The sequence below is a fragment of the Aptenodytes patagonicus genome, chromosome 6 (assembly GCF_965638725.1).
Source record: "Aptenodytes patagonicus chromosome 6, bAptPat1.pri.cur, whole genome shotgun sequence".
NCBI lineage: Eukaryota > Metazoa > Chordata > Aves > Sphenisciformes > Spheniscidae > Aptenodytes > Aptenodytes patagonicus.
In genome coordinates, this window is record NC_134954.1 from 64,723,668 (window position 1) to 64,740,421 (window position 16,754).

Sequence of the window (16,754 nt, forward strand, 5' to 3'; positions counted from 1 at the left end):
AAGTAGTGGAGCTTGAATTCAAGTGTCTGGGTAGGAATCACAGCCCTATTAAAGCCAAGGATAAAATTCACCCTGACTTCAGCAGGGCAAAGATTTTGTCATCTGTTTTTTATTGATTGTGACGTCAAATGAAATAGCCATTTTCTGCAGAGCTTCCACTACCTTTTCTGTACAGTAAATAAGATTCAGAGGGACAAATACAACTGCTTTCTACTCTGATGAAGCCTGGGTAATTGTATCAGCAGTTAGTTTGTCCCATTGAATAGCATCAGATTTATTTGGGCAGTTTTGTCCACTTTTTATATTCGAGTAAATGTGTTTCAGCTAGATTGAAGCCTGCATTGTTCTAATACTTCTTGGTGAAAAGAGCTGTGTAGCAACTATGCTTGCCCCTATAAGGAGAAATAGCAACCAAAATCCAAAATGCTTCTTTGTTACGGTATATCCAACAAAGTATATTTGGGCTCTTTGCTGTTTATTTATACAGATAAATAAAACTAGGTGGAAAAATTTTATTGGGTTAGTTTTCCCACAGAACATATTACCAGCTGAAAATGTCAGTGATTTTTTTTCTGCATTATGCAACCAGCTCTATAAATAAACAGATGAATCCAAATAATTAAGAGGATCTGTTTTCAAAGGAATTGCCTCCGTCTATTGAATCCATCCTTAAGTAAACGAGTTTACTTTGAGACTGTTGCTAATTTTTTCAAGGATCAGAGATAACAATTGAGGATTAATCATTCTACCACTTCCATGGCCTGCAGTATCTCAAGATATCATTAAATGCTCATCAGATCTTGCATTTTAGTTTCCTCCATTTTTAGGTCACGAAGTTTCCATTGCAATTTTGTTTAACTGTTCCTGGAGATACCATGTGATCTTTCATGTGCAGGGATTGATTTGTTTGTAGGATGGATGACGGTCGTCTCTTAGATTATCTAATGAACCATGATGAACTTATGGAGGAAAAAGTCGCTTTCTATATAAGAGACACAATGGAAGCCTTGCAGTATCTTCACAATTGCAGAGTGGCTCACTTAGACATAAAGGTAAGAAGAGAATGATGCTATTAATCAGCGCCCTGGTACAGAGAGTTCCCAGTTGCACAGACAGGGAGGAGGTGCAGTCTGTACCCCAAAGAGATGGTCGCTAAATGGACAAGCGCTATCTTTCAGACCTATTGACCAGAGAAAGGACTTACTGACCTGCAGCGCAAGGTCTTTTTCTTCGTTCAGGTAAGAGACGCACCTATTTCCTCGATTCGCTGGTTTGTTCTCAAGGGCTTTTTGGAAGAGGGATTTAATGAAGGAGAAGGAGGATATCTGAGACGAGAGTGAGATGACACTAGCACCTGCGTGAAGGGGAGTTAGTTAGATAAATCCACAGGGTATGGTTTGGGCTCACACCTGTACCAACTTAGCTACCAAGCTTCCTGAGCAGAGCTGGCTTTTGCCCAGGCAGCTCAGGGCAGGCCAGAAGGAGCGCTGCCTCCCTCACATCCGCAGCAGTGCCCTGGAGAGCCCAAAGCAAGGGGAGGGGAGGGTGCAGCGGAGCAGGAGGTGGGGAGGGCTGGCAGGGGCAAAGGAAAGCAGCATGCTGCATTGTGCTGCAGAGCCTGAGAGGGGAACTGGGTGGGAAATACACCCAGGGAGAGGTTCAGAGGAAGAACAAGCTGCATTGTGGAGAAGAAATTCAGGCATTCTCTAATGACACGCTCAGCTAGATTAGCACAGCTCATACCTCCTTTTGTTAGCGCACATGGCAGGAGGCACTGTACTGTCCTGGATTTGGCATTGTACTGCTGTCCCCACCAACATCCCAGTTATCTTGGATGACAGAGAATTAGCGATTGAAGTTATGATCAAGTGTTTTGAGTTTTGAGATCTGCAACATTGATTCTGGTTGCCAGGGATATCAGATAATCTATAATTTTTTTCAGACTTAAATACCAATTAAAAATGGAGAATGAGAGATTAATTTAACTTTCTTATATAGTGGACAATCCAGCTCCAAGGAGGTCTCTTCTCAACCCCCAGGCATGTCAGATGAAATGATGCTTTCATTCTTCTGCTGCCTACTACCACTACAAAAAAAGATTCCTTTTGTACAGTACCTTATGTGAGCATTAGTCCCAAAAGGCTAAATCATCCTGGTTTCTTTCAGTAAGATTGTTTGTATTTTCTGCTGTATTTATAGGACCTGCCAAAAAGTAGGTAAGAAACTGCACTGAATTCTCTATTTGATCACAAGATACTTCCCAGAAACAAGGTGGGAAGCCAATTTTCTGTGACCTATTTACAGTTCTCTTGAATGAGGGATGCTAAATAAAGCACCTTCTGTTGCTAAGTGGGAAGCAGGAGATGTGCTGGTAGTGACAGCAGACCTAGCCACGGACTGTCTTGTCCCAGGATCCTGCTCAAGAACACGTTGATTTTGTCGATGCAGACTGCACAAGAGAAGAGCAAGCGGAGAGATTTGAACAGCAGTGTAGTGAACTTTGCTTTATATATGTAGCCATGAGGCAGCAGTAAAATATGCTTGAGGATGAGGGGCTATAGGACAGAAAAGTGAGCCTAGAGAGGGTGCAAGGAGTAAATTCAGAAATCACCTCAGAGCCAACAAAGGAAGCAAAATCCATGTTAAGTCCCCAGAGCGGAGTGTATAGGCAATGCTCAGCATCTCCCACTGAGATAGAGAGAGATCTTAAATACTGAAAAGAGTTGGTAAAACAGAGGGAAAACCAACTGGGATGAAATATAATTGCACCCTGGCTTGGAGGCATGACTGTGTGCTGGCGTTTATAAGGGATCACTGGCATCTCCATCCATTTCAACCGACAGCAACAGTAATGGCACGCACCAGCGTCCCTCCCAGGATACGTGGTAGTGGGAGCAAAGTTGAACTTTTACTTCATGAAGAACATTTCTGCTACAAGTTACGCACATTTATGTAGCCAGTTGTCATGTAAATAAATGGAATCTAAATAAACTGATCAGAGATACACAAGTCTTATCAAAATTTAAAAATCTGTCAGTGCTCTTAATCTGTAGAGATTAGTTTGGGAAAATAAACTGTGAGTATTTGGGACAAAGTGCAAAATCTCAGTGTGTTGCCCTAGTGCAAAAGAGAATGTTGTCATTGCAACTTCAGCATTGATCTGAATTTACAGCAGTGTAAACAGCAGCTGAGCTGGTTCCTTGTCATTCACTCTCCTGATCTGTACCTCACACATCTGATTAAATGCGAGTTTTGATTGGCTATTAAACCTAAATGAAATCTACGCATTTTATTTGCAAAAATGTAATATAATTAAGTTTTTGTTATTATCTTTTCAACAGCCAGAAAATCTGCTCATTGATTTAAGAATCCCGGTACCTCGTGTCAAGATCATTGATTTGGAAGATGCAGTTCAGATCACAGGTCACTACCATGTCCACCACCTCCTTGGAAACCCAGAGTTCGCAGCTCCTGAAGTTATCCAAGGCCTTCCTGTCTCCCTGAGCACGGATATCTGGAGCATTGGGGTCCTCACCTACGTCATGTTAAGTGGTGTCTCTCCATTCCTGGATGAAAGCAAAGAGGAGACTTGTATCAATGTGTGCAGAGTAGATTTCAGCTTCCCGCCTGAGTACTTCTCCGATGTGAGTCATGCCGCCAGGGATTTCATCAACGTTATCCTCCAGGAAGACTTCAGGAGAAGGCCGACAGCAGCCACTTGTTTACAGCATCCGTGGCTGCAACCGCACAACGGCAGCTATTCCAAGATCCCACTGGATACCTCCCGCTTGGCTTCCTTCATCGAGCGCCGCAGGCACCAGTACGACGTGCACCCGGCCCCCAGCGTCAAGAGCTTCCTGATGAGCAGGCTGAACCCAGGCACGTAATGCCTCCATCCCTGGGGTCCTACACTGCTGGTCCGGAGGCAAGGCGCAGGGAGCGAGCAGGCGCAAAGCAGATCTGTCTGTACATAATCCCGTATTCAGCGTTTGCATTTCATGTGGCTTCCCCAGCTGCGGGGTACAAATCATTGCGGAGGTGGCAGTACCTGCCCAGTTCCTTGGGACCAAAGCAAAGCGGGTAACAGCGGCGGGTACCCGCTCCCTCCCCTTGGCGGGCTTCTCTTGGGACACGTGGTATTGTCACATCCACCGCCAGAAAAGGACTGCAGGAAGCAAACACCAACTGGAAACGAGAGCCAAAATTGCAGTTGCCTTAATCTTTGTGAGGCAGCCTTATAAGAAATCCTCTTGATCTTGCTGAACTGATTTTAAAATGTACGAGAGATTAGGAGTAGGATAGTGGGGGAGTGAGACTAGGCTGACCTTAGCACGTACTGCAGAACTGGACTGAAGTCAGTTTTTGCTGAAATCATTGCAAGCCTGCTCCAGGTTAACAGACGGATTTTGCACGCCCCGTATGCCCGGGTCTGCCATGATTTCAGTGGGAACTTTGCCTGCGTAGGACATGCAAGATCAGGCCCTAGTCACTGCTGGATCAGCTTCCGTGGTGGTGTGGCTTAGATACAGTCTTGTTGCGTGGTAGTGCTTGGACCAAAATCCCCCGTTAATCCTTGGGCTTTCTGAAGTGTCAAGTCAACATGCAGTACCTTTTGGAGCTACGATTAAGGCAATGAATTCATTGGAGCATACAGCTGGTTTTGACTAAGCACAATGGGACTATGATGGGTTTTTTAAAAGCATTTTATACACGCTGTACAGAAATCTTTTGCAAAACCTGTGCATTGAGAAAAGGCTGTGTCCAATTTTTGCAGTATCTGTAAACTAGAAGATGATGATGATGACAATTTTTTCTATCACAGGTTTTCAGAATACATATATTGTATCATATATATAAAAATATATATATATAAAAAGGATCCTGTTCCATTTCTAGCTTCAGAATTGCTTGGCCCAAAGTCCATCTAAGCCTTTCAGAGTGCAGTAGGAGTGGTGAGTTCATCCTTGTGCTTAGAGCCTGAAAATCATTTTCAGTGTTTAAAGTATGTCATTTGTTTCATTTCCAAACTTGTAAATATCTCTCAGCTGCCGTTAGCACCTCACCACCAAAGCATTCGTGAGGATATTTTATGTCCAAAGCCTAATTTGTAATGAAATAAAAAATATTCACAATTAAAACATTTCTCTCTAGCAAGCCAAGTTGCAACATCATCATATTGATGTTACAGAGACAGAGCCAGCCTTAAGTATAACCAACGCAGGGAGTCTGCAGTGACAAATCAGCAGTCCGTAGGCTGGCCAAATCTAGCAGTGGACTGGGAGGGGAAACACCTCCCCGGCTGGTGCTTCCCCATCCTGCTGCCGCACCATAAAACCCTACAGCCTTGTAGGGTGATGATCAAAGAGATTTTTTTTTTCCCCTGGCATGCGAGGACTTTGTCTCGGTGCTGAGTGCCATTGCTGTGCCTGTAATGGGAAATGTCAGTTGTTACCAAAGGTTTTCCTAAGGAAAAGGGCTTGATGTGACCATGTCTGCTCAGTATAGACTCTCTTGTAAGGGGAAGAGACAAATTTAATTTACCATCCAAGTAACTGCACTGTGAGCCTGCAATATATCTGCAGGAGCAAAAGCTGTCTCTGCTAGCAGGTGGTGGAGATACTCTGCAAGTACTGTTAAATTCTCAGGGCTCTGCTAGCCCTTTTTTTGATCCACCTCCAAGCTCAGTTTCACGGCAGGTAGGAGACCTGGCCCTTCTCTTTGTGCTTGCTCTGTCAGGACGCTGGAGTGGTCAGTATTTTGCTAGTGGAGAAGAAAGGAGGCACAGCAAAAAAACCAACGTTCAGCACCGCGTGCATGCAATACAAGAACAGACCTTGAGGCTGGGGAGCCACAGTCAGAAGGGTGAGCCCGGGTGCCTGAGCAGTCAGAAGCAGTGTGGCTGATGGAGAGAGATCTAATACAGGGGGAAGTTGTGGAAAGGCTTGAAAGAGACGGTGTTCACAGAAGGCTAAACCTTCTGGATCAGCTAGAACCTATTTCAGTTCTCCTCTGTAGTGCAGCAGCTAATTTTCTAAGCAATCCAGCAGCACTTCTTAGACGAAGACCAGGCGCTCATCTTGAGCAAGAGTGCCAAGTATGCGATTTCTTAGCAACCGAAACTTCTTCAGACAGCAGTCATCAAGGGGTGTCTTTAATTAGCACCAGCCTCAGGTACTTTCTCACTACAGGACTGTTCGTACTTCTTCCTATTTGTCAAAGCTGGCTCTTTGTGCTGTGATTGCGCTGCCCTTAAAAAAATGTTTATGGAAGTGTGGTTTGTAAAACCCACAGCTTTTATTAGGCCTGTGGGTACGGTTTCAGCCAGAGTCTTTCTGCTTGGCATTAATACAAACAAATTCTCATGTATCACATGAAATCTGGAGTTATTTATCATTTTATTTTCTTACCTCCTGCATTCGCATCTCAAACTGCAACAGCAGACACTTTGGATGCACAGGGGGAAGAAGCTGGATTGTTTAAGGGAATATTTAAGCCTCTCGTTACCATCAAATAACAGAAAAAAAACCCAAAGGGCTGAAAGAGGATACATGTTTAGGTATTGGTGCTCAGATTCAAAAAAGAGATTCCTTGTCAAGGGAGAGCTGGAGGTGCTGAACTCTGAAGATTTTGAGTGTTATGGGGTTGCTTTCCTTTATGGTTCTGCTTTTTCCATATTCGTGTTAGAGAACTCCTCTTCCTGGGCACCGCTCTTCTTACAGCACATTCAGGAAAACTTGAAGCTGTTAGTACTTCCAGATACGTTTGTGATTATCAACCATTCTTGCATTTTATCTCAAAGATTTCTTTTGCCTGAATAATATCAAGCTGACATGAAATGCTGCCATATGATAAATACAGAGGAAGTATTCTGACCTTGCTCTCTCGAGGTCTTTTTCAGCCAACCTGTGGCCTCTCTGCAGACGCAACAGATCCTGTAACTGTTGTAAACTGTAACTCTGTTGTAAAGAGATTACAGCCGCTCAGTAAGTAGGCCTGGAGGGAGCCGGCTGGGTGAGAAGCACCACAGCCAACCCCCTCTGCACCACAGCCAACCCCCTTTGCAGCATTCTCCAACTACTGGATTTTTTTGTGCATGAAATATTGCCTGTAACAAACACGGGGAAACACAGTTTCTCATAAAGCTCCATTAGGCCTTTACAAAGCTCCCCAGAGAGCAGCTGACTCCGAGGGGAAGATTTCTGCCCGCAGCTTTACCACTCAGGGTATTCCCAAGACGGCCGAGTGAAGGCGTGATGGTAGCTGCACCCTCTAGCTTCTGTGGCAGCTTCAGACTAGCTAGAATGACCAACTAGCAATTGCTAGTTGCTAATACTAGCAATGGAGCACCACAAGCTCGGTGCAGACTGGCACTATGCACACAGCCACCACCTTCAGACACCTTCATCGTGCTCTTACCCTGCACTGACATCAAAGTACACTTGCTCACAGTGTCCCCCAGCACTGGACTGGGTGACAGGCCTGCAGGAAGGCAGCAGCAAGGGTGCCAGTGAAACAGAGCCCGGAGGGCACGGTGACATGTGGTGCTCCTTATTGAAGATGGCTGCATTTAATGAACGCATGTGGCAGCAAGAAACTAACTTGCCCCTCTCTCTCCGCTCCACTTCGAGCAGCCAGGCCAGGCCGTTTCACTCTTGGCCATCGAATAGGAAATCCGATTGCCCATGTAACGCTGTCAGCTCCCATCAGGTGTCCGAAGCACTTGCTGCCCTGTGGGAGATCCCCACCTCTCCACCAAGCTGCCAAGCCCTCTACACGTTACTACAGGGATGACGCACAGCTGGTCCGAGGTTTTAGACTTCAGTATTTTAAAGCAATCCAGGCTTTAAAATCTATAAAATTTCTCTCTTCCTACTTGTACCAACAAGTCTTGTTTAGTCTTACTGCCCTTTTATTTTAAATGACTATTTTTTTCAGTAACATTTATCTTTAAAAGCATTTTACTTTAGACTAAGTTAATGCTGAGACAAAGTCTGTGCCCTCAACTGACGTGTACAAGTTCTGTGGCTTCAGTGGAGTTCATTAGCATTTCTGACGATGCTATTAGGCCTTTGTTACGAATACCGTGAATAAAGGCTAAATGCAGAACTGCACAGTGTGACCTGACTATATATAACCATATTTTAATACCCTTGCAATAAGGGGACTGCATCAAGTGACCTGGGATAATATAAACTTCAGAGACAGATGTAAAGACTAGTCTGTATATACAAAGGTCTAACAGATAATTAGCGTGCACAGGGGCTAACCACCTGGTTTTGTTTCTGTTCCTTTCACTGCAGAGGTAGAGTTTCCTCTAACACAGGGCTTGAATTTATTTTCCAGCTCATTCTTTTATGTCCCATCAGAAAATGGTGCTTTCCCAAGGAAACAAAATAAAATCCCATTTTACTAGGCTGACTGCACACTGCCATCAAGTGATGAATTCTCATTCTGGGATCTGTATAGCGGTGAGTGTTACCATAGAGTCAGGATGCTGAATATTCGCTGTAACTGTAGTCTTTATTATGGAGCTAGTGAAAAACTAACATCTTCTCTACTCAAGCCATACTTCACCTTCATGTCCAACTCCTGATGCTGGTGCTTTTACTTCTCTTTCTACCAAACTGTTCAGCGTTGCTCTGCCACTGAGGTCAATTTGCTGATAAGTTTTGGACAGCAAATGCAATAGAAAGCGCAAAAAAAAATTAACTCTCAGACTTATTCACTGAGATAAGAGCAAACAGTTGGAGTATACTGATGCTTTTCAATCTTTGCAACAATCAACTGAAGGAGGAAAAAAGAAACAGTACTGCTAACAGCTCAGCATTTTCAAGGTGCAAAGTAATTCCACAGCCTTAATTATTTCAGTGTATTGCTGGTCTGCCTTAAATGTATCTTCAGTTTTATTGCAAATTTCATTTTGTATGCACACAATGTTGTTTTGTAAAGGTAAATTTGTAAATACTTCCTTTGTAAGTCTAATCACTCATGTGTACTGTTGTGAGGTGATTACTTGCTGTCCCATGTTGTTATTACTATACTGCAGTATATATGATCATCTACAGGTGTAGCTTTGAACTGTACATCTTCTGCCCTTGCATTCCTATAAATAGAGTATACTAATGATGCAGTTTCTGGGCTTTTTTGATTAAATACAATTGTTCGGAGAAGACTGGGTCAGTCTTATTCCACACGTGCAGCAATCTTGCTGAGGCCTTGAAGACTCAGAGCTCGCTGATCGCTTTATTCACCTCATCTTTTTCGGAAAGGTGTTCATGGGACACCAGAGCAAGGGACTATCGCTCCAGCCAACTCTTAGCCTTGCATACGTCAACCCGGAAACCAAGCAGCCTTTTGGGAGCCACCCCGAGCGCCGAAGCACGGAGTCTCGGGTCACAGCAACCCCCCCCTGCCGCACTGCTCCATGTCGGCACAGGGGCTTCTGCTTCCCTGTGGGAAGAGGGGGGTGCTGCCCGGGGGGCCGGGGCAGACCCTGAACGCCTCCCCTGTGCGCTGGGCCCCGCACCTCCTGCACAGGGGTCCCCGGTCCCCTGGGGCCGGGCGCCGGGGAGCCGGTCCGGGGGCAGCGCGGGCTGCGGCTCACGCCGCGGGGAGCTGGGCGCGGGGGATCTAGGCCCTCTGCCGTGCGGGGCTGGGCCCCACAGCGCGGGAAGCGGGGCCCGGATCGCGGGGGGCCGGTCCCGCCGGGGGCCGGGCTGTCCTCTCGCACCGCGCTCCCCTCACCCCGCGCTCCCCTCAGGGGGCCCCTTCCCGCCCTTCTCCTGCGCATGCGCACAGCGCGCGCCCCTTCCCTCCCCGCGCTGCTCCGTCATCTCCCGGCGACGTGGGGGGCAGGCGGGGAGATGGCGGCGGCGGCGGCGCGCGTGGCGGCGGCGCTGCGCGAGGCGGGCGCCCTGCGCTTCGGCGACTTCGTGCTCAAGAGCGGCCGGGCCTCCCCCGTCTACATCGACCTGCGCGGCCTCGTCTCCCACCCGCTCCTCCTCCGCCAGGTGCGGGGCCGGGGGGGGGGGGCGCGCCGGGGCCGAGCGGCGGCCGGTGTGGGGGGCGAGGGGCCGGGCCCTGCCCTGCCCTGCCCTGCCCTGCCCTGCCCTGCCCTGCCCGGAGTGCCAGGCAGCGCTTGTCCGTGCCGGCACCGCGGAGGCCTCGGGTATCTCTCTGCCTCTTGCGGGGTAAAGGGTCTCTTTTAGCTAAAGGAGGGGAGGAGGAGGCACGGGAGCGCTGCCGGGGCCTCTCCAGGGAGCCCTTCCTGGGGCTGGGGCCGGGGCCGGGGCCGTGCTCTGCTGGCCAGGAGCCCGCTGGGTGTAGAGGCCGGGCTGCCTGCTCGCTGTAGGGACAGCGACTGTCAAGTCACGTAAAGGAGAGAGTTTTTCATGCATTTGCATTGCTTGCCTTGGTAATACATTTGTTTAGTCACGTTCACGCCAGTTCTGACTCTTAAAAAATGTTTGGTCCTCCTTTTCAGGCTGCAGATCTTCTCTTTCAAACAGCCAGAGACGCTGGTCTGGAGTATGACTGCGTGTGCGGCGTTCCTTACACAGCGCTGCCGTTGGCCACAATTATCTGCTCAGAAAATCAGATTCCAATGCTTATACGGAGGAAGGAAGCGAAAGACTATGGTAAAACCTTCAAATCGAGAATTTGTGTCTACTTGTTTTCTTGTTTGGGAAATGACTTTGTATATTTGTGGTTCTTTTGCAATGTGCAGCATCTCCATTCCAGTTTAAGGTTACCACTCCAATTCAAAAAGCAGCCCCTTTTTCCCCTAAAACGTACCTCCCACAGCATCCCAACCTGATCAGGCTCTCCCAGCTGGTTGCTGATTAGGCTGCAGCTTGAATTCTGCTGTGGTAGATTTGGAGACTCTTGGGGAGGGGGGGTGGTTTCTTTGTTTTTGTTTGTTTGTTTCTTTTCTTCAGCAGTGTCTTTTCTTTCCTTGGCACCATTACCATGGTTCTGGGTTACTGGCCTCTTCCAGAAACCAAGATTTATAACTCAGTTTCTCTGATACGCTGAGACCAGTGCCACATTTCACCCCCAAACAGAACTTTTTGCGTATTGACTCCCAAGAGGAACCGTTCCAGTCTCTTGTTCATTTACCTCTCAAACCCTTTTTCTTTCATATCATATAGTCCTGTAATCAGTGGGCAGGGTAGACCAGGTGAGAAGCAGTTCTCTATGTAATGAACCATTTGTCTGATTTTGATAAAGGAAGAGGGAGAGAAGGCTGAAGTGTTAACCTACTGTAGCAACTGGATTTCCACATGTGATAAGAGCTATACTCTTCCAACAGTATTTAATTAGGAAGTATCCTTGTCAAAACTAAATGTTACTCCTATGTTAGTCACTGTGCCAGGCATGAAAATATTTGCTGTTCCTTCTTGTGAAGGACAAGTCAATTGTGACAGCAATTAACTGCCTGGCACAAGGTTTCTGGTGTCACATGGATTGCAGAGCTGTACATACGCTTGTTCTCTAGGCTGTCATGGTCTAAGCACCGCACTCGCTGCATAATGTTCTCCTGCTGATCGCTGCTTCCTGGGAAAGCTAGGCATCCTTTGTTGTTGCCCCCCGGGAGGCCTTTCATGGACGTGTGCCTGTTGTTGGTTAGGACAAAGGCATTTGGGGCTTTACTCCTTCTAATTGTTCTAACAGGCATATTAAGCACAGAATGCTGCCTGTGGAAAGTGGGAAATGTGCTGAAGAGCACCAATAACAATAACCAATAAACTTGGCCACTTTAAAGATGTTTTAAATAACTGGAGAAAATAGTTTTGTAATTCTGAGCATTCAATTCGTGGCAATAATAAACTTCTGTAGTCATCTTATCAAAAGATTTAAATTTGTGCAGTTAACAATATGTCAGAATTGTTAATGGAACATTGCTTCTGGAAACATAAGTATTTTATTAACTTGGAGAAGCAACGGTCTTTATGAATCGAATTACAAGTCGGTGGCTGAGCTGTGGTAAGAACTGTAATAACTTTTATCAGGTAATAACTAAACAAATCACCTCTCCATACTGACAGTGAATGTGAAATTCCTATTGTCTTGAAGTCCAATTCCATTGGACTTCAGTATATGCTGCAGCATATGTTTGTATGTGGAACAAATATGATCTTTACATTAGCATAAGAAGTTAAAGTTTTGATACTTTAAGTTTTTTTGGGGTCTCTTAAACTTTCTTCATTTACTGGAGCGTTTGCCTTTTATTTTTAAGGTACTAAGCGGCTGGTAGAAGGCACCATTAATCCAGGAGAAACATGCTTGATCATTGAAGATGTGGTAACAAGTGGATCTAGTGTACTGGAAACTGCGGAAGTTCTTCAGAAAGCAGGATTAAAAGTCACGGATGCCGTAGTGTTGTTGGACAGGGAGCAGGGCGGAAAGGCCAGGTTAGAGGAATGTGGAATCCGCCTGCACTCTGTGTGTACATTGTCCAGCGTGTTGGAGATTCTCCAGCAGCAGGGAGAAGTGGCTGTTGAGATGGTTGAAAAGGTGAAGAAATTCATTCAGGGAAATGTGTTTGAGCCAGTGGCTCAGAACGGCCCCGCTCCCGTGAAGAGACTATGTAAAGAGCTGAGCTTCAGCGCCCGTGCCGAGCTGCCAGGGGTACATCCTATTGCAGCCAGGCTTTTTGCGCTCATGGAAAAGAAGCAAACGAACTTGTGCCTTTCTGCTGATGTCACCAGCTCTGAAGAGCTGCTGCAGTTGGCTGCCATCCTGGGCCCCAGCATTTGTATCCTGAAGACTCACGTAGACATCCTGAACGATTTCACCCAAGAAGTAGTAAAGGAGTTGAGAACACTCGCGGATCAACATGAATTCTTGATTTTTGAAGATAGGAAATTTGCAGACATTGGAAACACAGTGAAACATCAATATGAAGGTGACTATCATCAACCTCAATTTACTGTAACTTTGCTGCCAGTGTGTGTAACTGCAGCACTGGCGCGGGTTGCCAGGAGAGATTGTGGAATCTCCAGCCTTGGAGAAGACTCAAGGGGCCTGAGCAACCTGATCTAGGTTTGAAGTTAACGCTGCTGAGAGGGCATGACCTCCAGAGGTCCCTTCCAACCTTAATCTTTTTATGAATCTATGGTTGTGCTCAGTAGGTACTTCTGAGTAGTTGTTTGCCGTGAGAAATGCAGTGTGGCTTCTTAAGTCAGCCTGCTGTTGTATGCTTGTGTGCTCGTTACGGCTTTCATTCAATATTGCATCTGCAAGTGTAGAACAGTTTTTCTGATCCATACGTCCCATATGATCTGCATGCTGTATTGAAAGGTAGCAGCTGTGACAGTGGATTTCTAGGTTACCATAAATGTCTCAGTGAATATTAAAGGTGAAATACTAAGAAGTGTTTGTGAAAAGTAAAACTGAGAGATTACACTTTGTAGTTAGGCAGCTATCAGAACTGTCTGATGAGACTGAACTTGTAACTGTCAATCTTCAGTAGTAAAACTGTCTTTTAAAATGTGAATGATTTAGCGTGCAGCTTGTTTTGTTTAACTCATGTTTCCTGTTCAATACATTTGTAATGACGCTTTGCCTCTGTCTTCCTATCCATGTTCTCAGGTGGTGTGTTCAGAATCGCATCCTGGTCAGACATCGTTAATGCCCACGTGGTTCCAGGCTCTGGAGTTGTGAAAGGCCTGAAGGAAGTAGGTCTTCCTCTCCAGCGTGGCTGTCTTCTGGTTGCCGAGATGAGTTCCCAAGGGTCACTTGCAACAGGTGAATACACAAAAGCTGCGGTAAGTAGGCAGTCTTATTTCGGGTTAAAAGCTTGTAAAGTGTTGTAACAGAGAGGTTTTGTGTGCTGCTAATATTTGCACTTCCAAAAGTCTCTCCAGCTCTATTACAGGTTTTTTTTCCTGTGGAGACTCAGGAATCTGACAGTGTGGTGTGTAAAGGTTGCAGCTGCAGGCTAGTCATGTGAGGTGGTCACAGTTCACACTGTGAATTCTAGTAAACATGCCAAGTTTGCTATTAGCCCCCGCCCCCCTTTTGTTTTCCTGAAGCAATACATTTCTAACTATTTTAAATTCATTCATTGTATTATTTATAACATAGAAAGAAACACAACATTCGCGTTCCTGGCTGCAAGTGCAGCAAGGTCAGTGAGGGGCGAGTCAGCTCTGGGTGACTTTATATTGGTAAAGCAAGAACAGGTGTTTCATACCCCTGCCTTGCACAGCTTAATGTGTCAAAGGGTGGATGAGAAACAGATTGCTAGTCAAGCTTAATTTTAGGTGTATCACTTGTAACTGTTTACTGATCATCTTCAGGTACAGATGGCTGAAGACAACTCGGATTTCATTTTTGGATTCATATCTGGATCTAGAGTTAGTAATAAACTGGAATTTCTTCACTTAACTCCAGGGGTGCAGCTGCAAACTGGAGGTAACTTTTTCTGAAATACTTAGTCTGTTTGTAAATACAGTAAGTGATCGAGCCTTCAGTGGAAAAAGTGACTTCTGAAGAGGGTTTGGTTGCTGATTCTCTGGTGGAAGGAGTCTGTGTTTGCCATTATGGGCTGCCTTCTGTATTTCTGGGTACGCTGATCCCTTTCCTGGGAGCTCTGAAAGGCAACCAGCAGGCTATGCAGCTTTGTTCGTGTGCTGAGGTCTGTGCACGCCATAAAGCACAGTTCTTAAAACATGTGAAATGTCTTCAGGTAGGCGTTAGGTTAGATGTACAACTACTCAGTAGGAGTAGAAAAAAAGGTTTTTAACAAATGCAGAAGTCTAACTATAACACTGTTGATACTGATACAGATGCAGCATCAATGAATGGGAAGTCTTATACTGACTAAACAGGTTATCACTGAACCAGGTACGGGAGATGTGTTTCTCTGCAATACTTAACTTTTATGAAACCTGAAGTGAAATCACAAGCTTTTACATGAATGTTTGGGGGTTTTGCCTGTTTTAAGAAGGCTAAGGCTTATTTCAGCAATCCTGATCGGTGCTTCTTTGCGTAACTGTTCCATCTATTGTGATTGGTAAATCATGGAAAAAGGAGGGTGCTCTCTGTCAAATTTGAGCTGTGTAATAGGGTGTTCGTTAGTTGGAGACACAGTTTCTAGTATGTTTGTGGATTGTTAGGGTGAGAGCTGGAACAGCATACCTGTTCCCTGTTCCAGCAGCTCTTTGAAGCTTTTTAGTAGATACAGTTTTGTACAAACTGAAAAAAATGGTGTCTCTATTTCAGGTGATAACCTTGGACAGAAGTACCTAAGCCCCGAGGAAGTTATTACCAAAAAAGGTTCTGATATCATTATTGTGGGACGCGGCATCTTGTCAGCTTCAGACCGTCTTCAAGAAGCAGAGAAGTACAGGAAGGCAGCTTGGGAGAGCTATGTAAGCAGACTTGGTATTCGTGCAGAAGATGGAAAGCAGGCCTCTTTCCTAGTCAATAAGCAAAGCTGATGGAGCTGCGATCATCATGAGACTTCCAGTTAAATACATAGACACTTCAGCCAGTAGACAACTGCCCTTTTGGAGAAAAATCTGTTACTAACTAAATTATTTTTAATCACACACACAGAGATCAAGTTGTACATGCCATGGTTGTTTTTTAATATTTGAATGTATGAAACCAAAACTTCATGCCTAGTTTTTAGCCTTAATAGCTTTTCTCTGCTGAAAAATGTTCCACGAAACACTGCAAGGGTATCTGGTTGGCTGTCATTGCTTTTGTTTCTTTTTCCCCACCCTCAAATTCCTTCTGGCTGTGGAAACAGTATTTTACTGTTCTTAATAAACTTCGCCTGCAGACCTGACCCTACTGCCCCACTCTCACAGGATTACTCAGCTCTGCTATTTCCAAGGAGCAAGTATGGGTCTTTATCCCACACTGTGAAATTGAATAATGTGTTGTTCAATAAATACTTTTTTGCTACTGTTTTCCTTTCATTGGATCTACAAGTCTTCCTTCTGTGGCAGTGTGAAGTACTGTTTTCAGAACCCCAGTATTATAAAAAGTCATTCTAGTATGTTTGTGACTGCAGGAATTACTCATGATTCTGTTTACAGGAGCTACAAAGAATTTGTCAGAGCAACTAGTTGTGTGTTTAATTGCAGTAGAGCTGTTGATTTCTCTAATGAGAAACAAAAATGTACTTTCTGTTTATTGACTTTTTGTGACAATAGCTGGAATACTTCCAGGAATTACTTTCCACTCTTCACCATGGATAAGGAGAAGTAGAAACATCTTGTATGATTGGTTTTGATCAGAAAGGGTGGAAGAACCTTAAATATCTCTAGTGTATGTATGGTGGAAATCGGCTTGAATTTTCATTGCTATCAAGAAGGCAAAGACAAATGGTGATGCAGTTCTAGACTGTTGCTGTTCCTGTGCTGATGCAAAGCACACGGAGAAAGCTGGGTCCCTTTGTTAATACACTCACCTGTTGACTAGGAACACCTATATCTAGTGAGAAGAGTGTTTTGGCATTAGCACTGGACTCTTCACTAAGCCTTTCAAAATAGGAGATTGGAGTTATGCTGAAGTTCAAAAGGAGAGTTTTTGTTAATTGTTGTTTGGATTAATCTATGCAGAGTGCCTAAGACCAAGGGATGCAGGCTTGGATCTGAGGGCTTTGCCTTATGCTTCTTGTGTTTGTGACGTTGTGCTCTGTTGGCAGTTAGACTTCAGAAATAAAACTGAAAGACTTCCTCGCTGTCTGGGCATGTTGGGGATGATGAAGAGAGGGACCTGGGGGTGCTGGTTGACAG

The 16,754-nt window shown here is 45.3% G+C and overlaps 2 protein-coding genes across 14 annotated transcripts in view; both read left to right on the top strand.

The window, feature by feature from the left end:
* KALRN (kalirin RhoGEF kinase) overlaps positions 1–9,128 on the top strand; it is a 536,830-nt gene extending 527,702 nt beyond the window's left edge. For all 12 annotated transcript variants that reach the window (XM_076342988.1, XM_076342996.1, XM_076342997.1 and 9 more), the window contains 2 exons: positions 914–1,052; positions 3,342–9,128. In XM_076342988.1, the coding sequence (XP_076199103.1) occupies positions 914–1,052; positions 3,342–3,887 (685 nt within the window). In that variant the 3' untranslated portion in view covers positions 3,888–9,128. The remainder of the gene's footprint in view (positions 1–913; positions 1,053–3,341) is intronic.
* Positions 9,129–9,863: 735 nt separating this feature from the next.
* UMPS (uridine monophosphate synthetase) lies at positions 9,864–15,932 on the top strand. 2 transcript variants are annotated; one of them, XM_076343004.1, is made up of 6 exons: positions 9,864–10,010; positions 10,484–10,637; positions 12,239–12,907; positions 13,594–13,769; positions 14,304–14,418; positions 15,229–15,932. In XM_076343004.1, exons 1-6 carry the CDS (start codon positions 9,864–9,866, stop codon positions 15,444–15,446), a joined length of 1,479 nt encoding a protein of 492 aa, XP_076199119.1. In that variant the 3' UTR covers positions 15,447–15,932. The 2 variants fall into 2 exon arrangements, with proteins under 2 accessions (XP_076199119.1, XP_076199120.1); XM_076343005.1 differs by lacking the exon at positions 9,864–10,010 and having other exon boundaries at positions 10,543–10,637; positions 14,310–14,418.
* The last annotated feature ends 822 nt before the right edge of the window (positions 15,933–16,754 follow it).

What these genes read in the sequence shown, in the direction of transcription:
- UMPS (XM_076343004.1), top strand. Translation starts at nt 9,864, where the DNA reads ATGGCGGCGGCGGCGGCGCGCGTGGCGGCGGCGCTGCGCGAGGCGGGC. An exon ending in GAAGGAAGCGAAAGACTATG is followed by an intron (nt 10,638 to 12,238) that starts GTAAAACCTTCA and finishes TTTATTTTTAAG; the next exon opens with GTACTAAGCGGCTGGTAGAA. An exon ending in GGTGCAGCTGCAAACTGGAG is followed by an intron (nt 14,419 to 15,228) that starts GTAACTTTTTCT and finishes TCTCTATTTCAG; the next exon opens with GTGATAACCTTGGACAGAAG.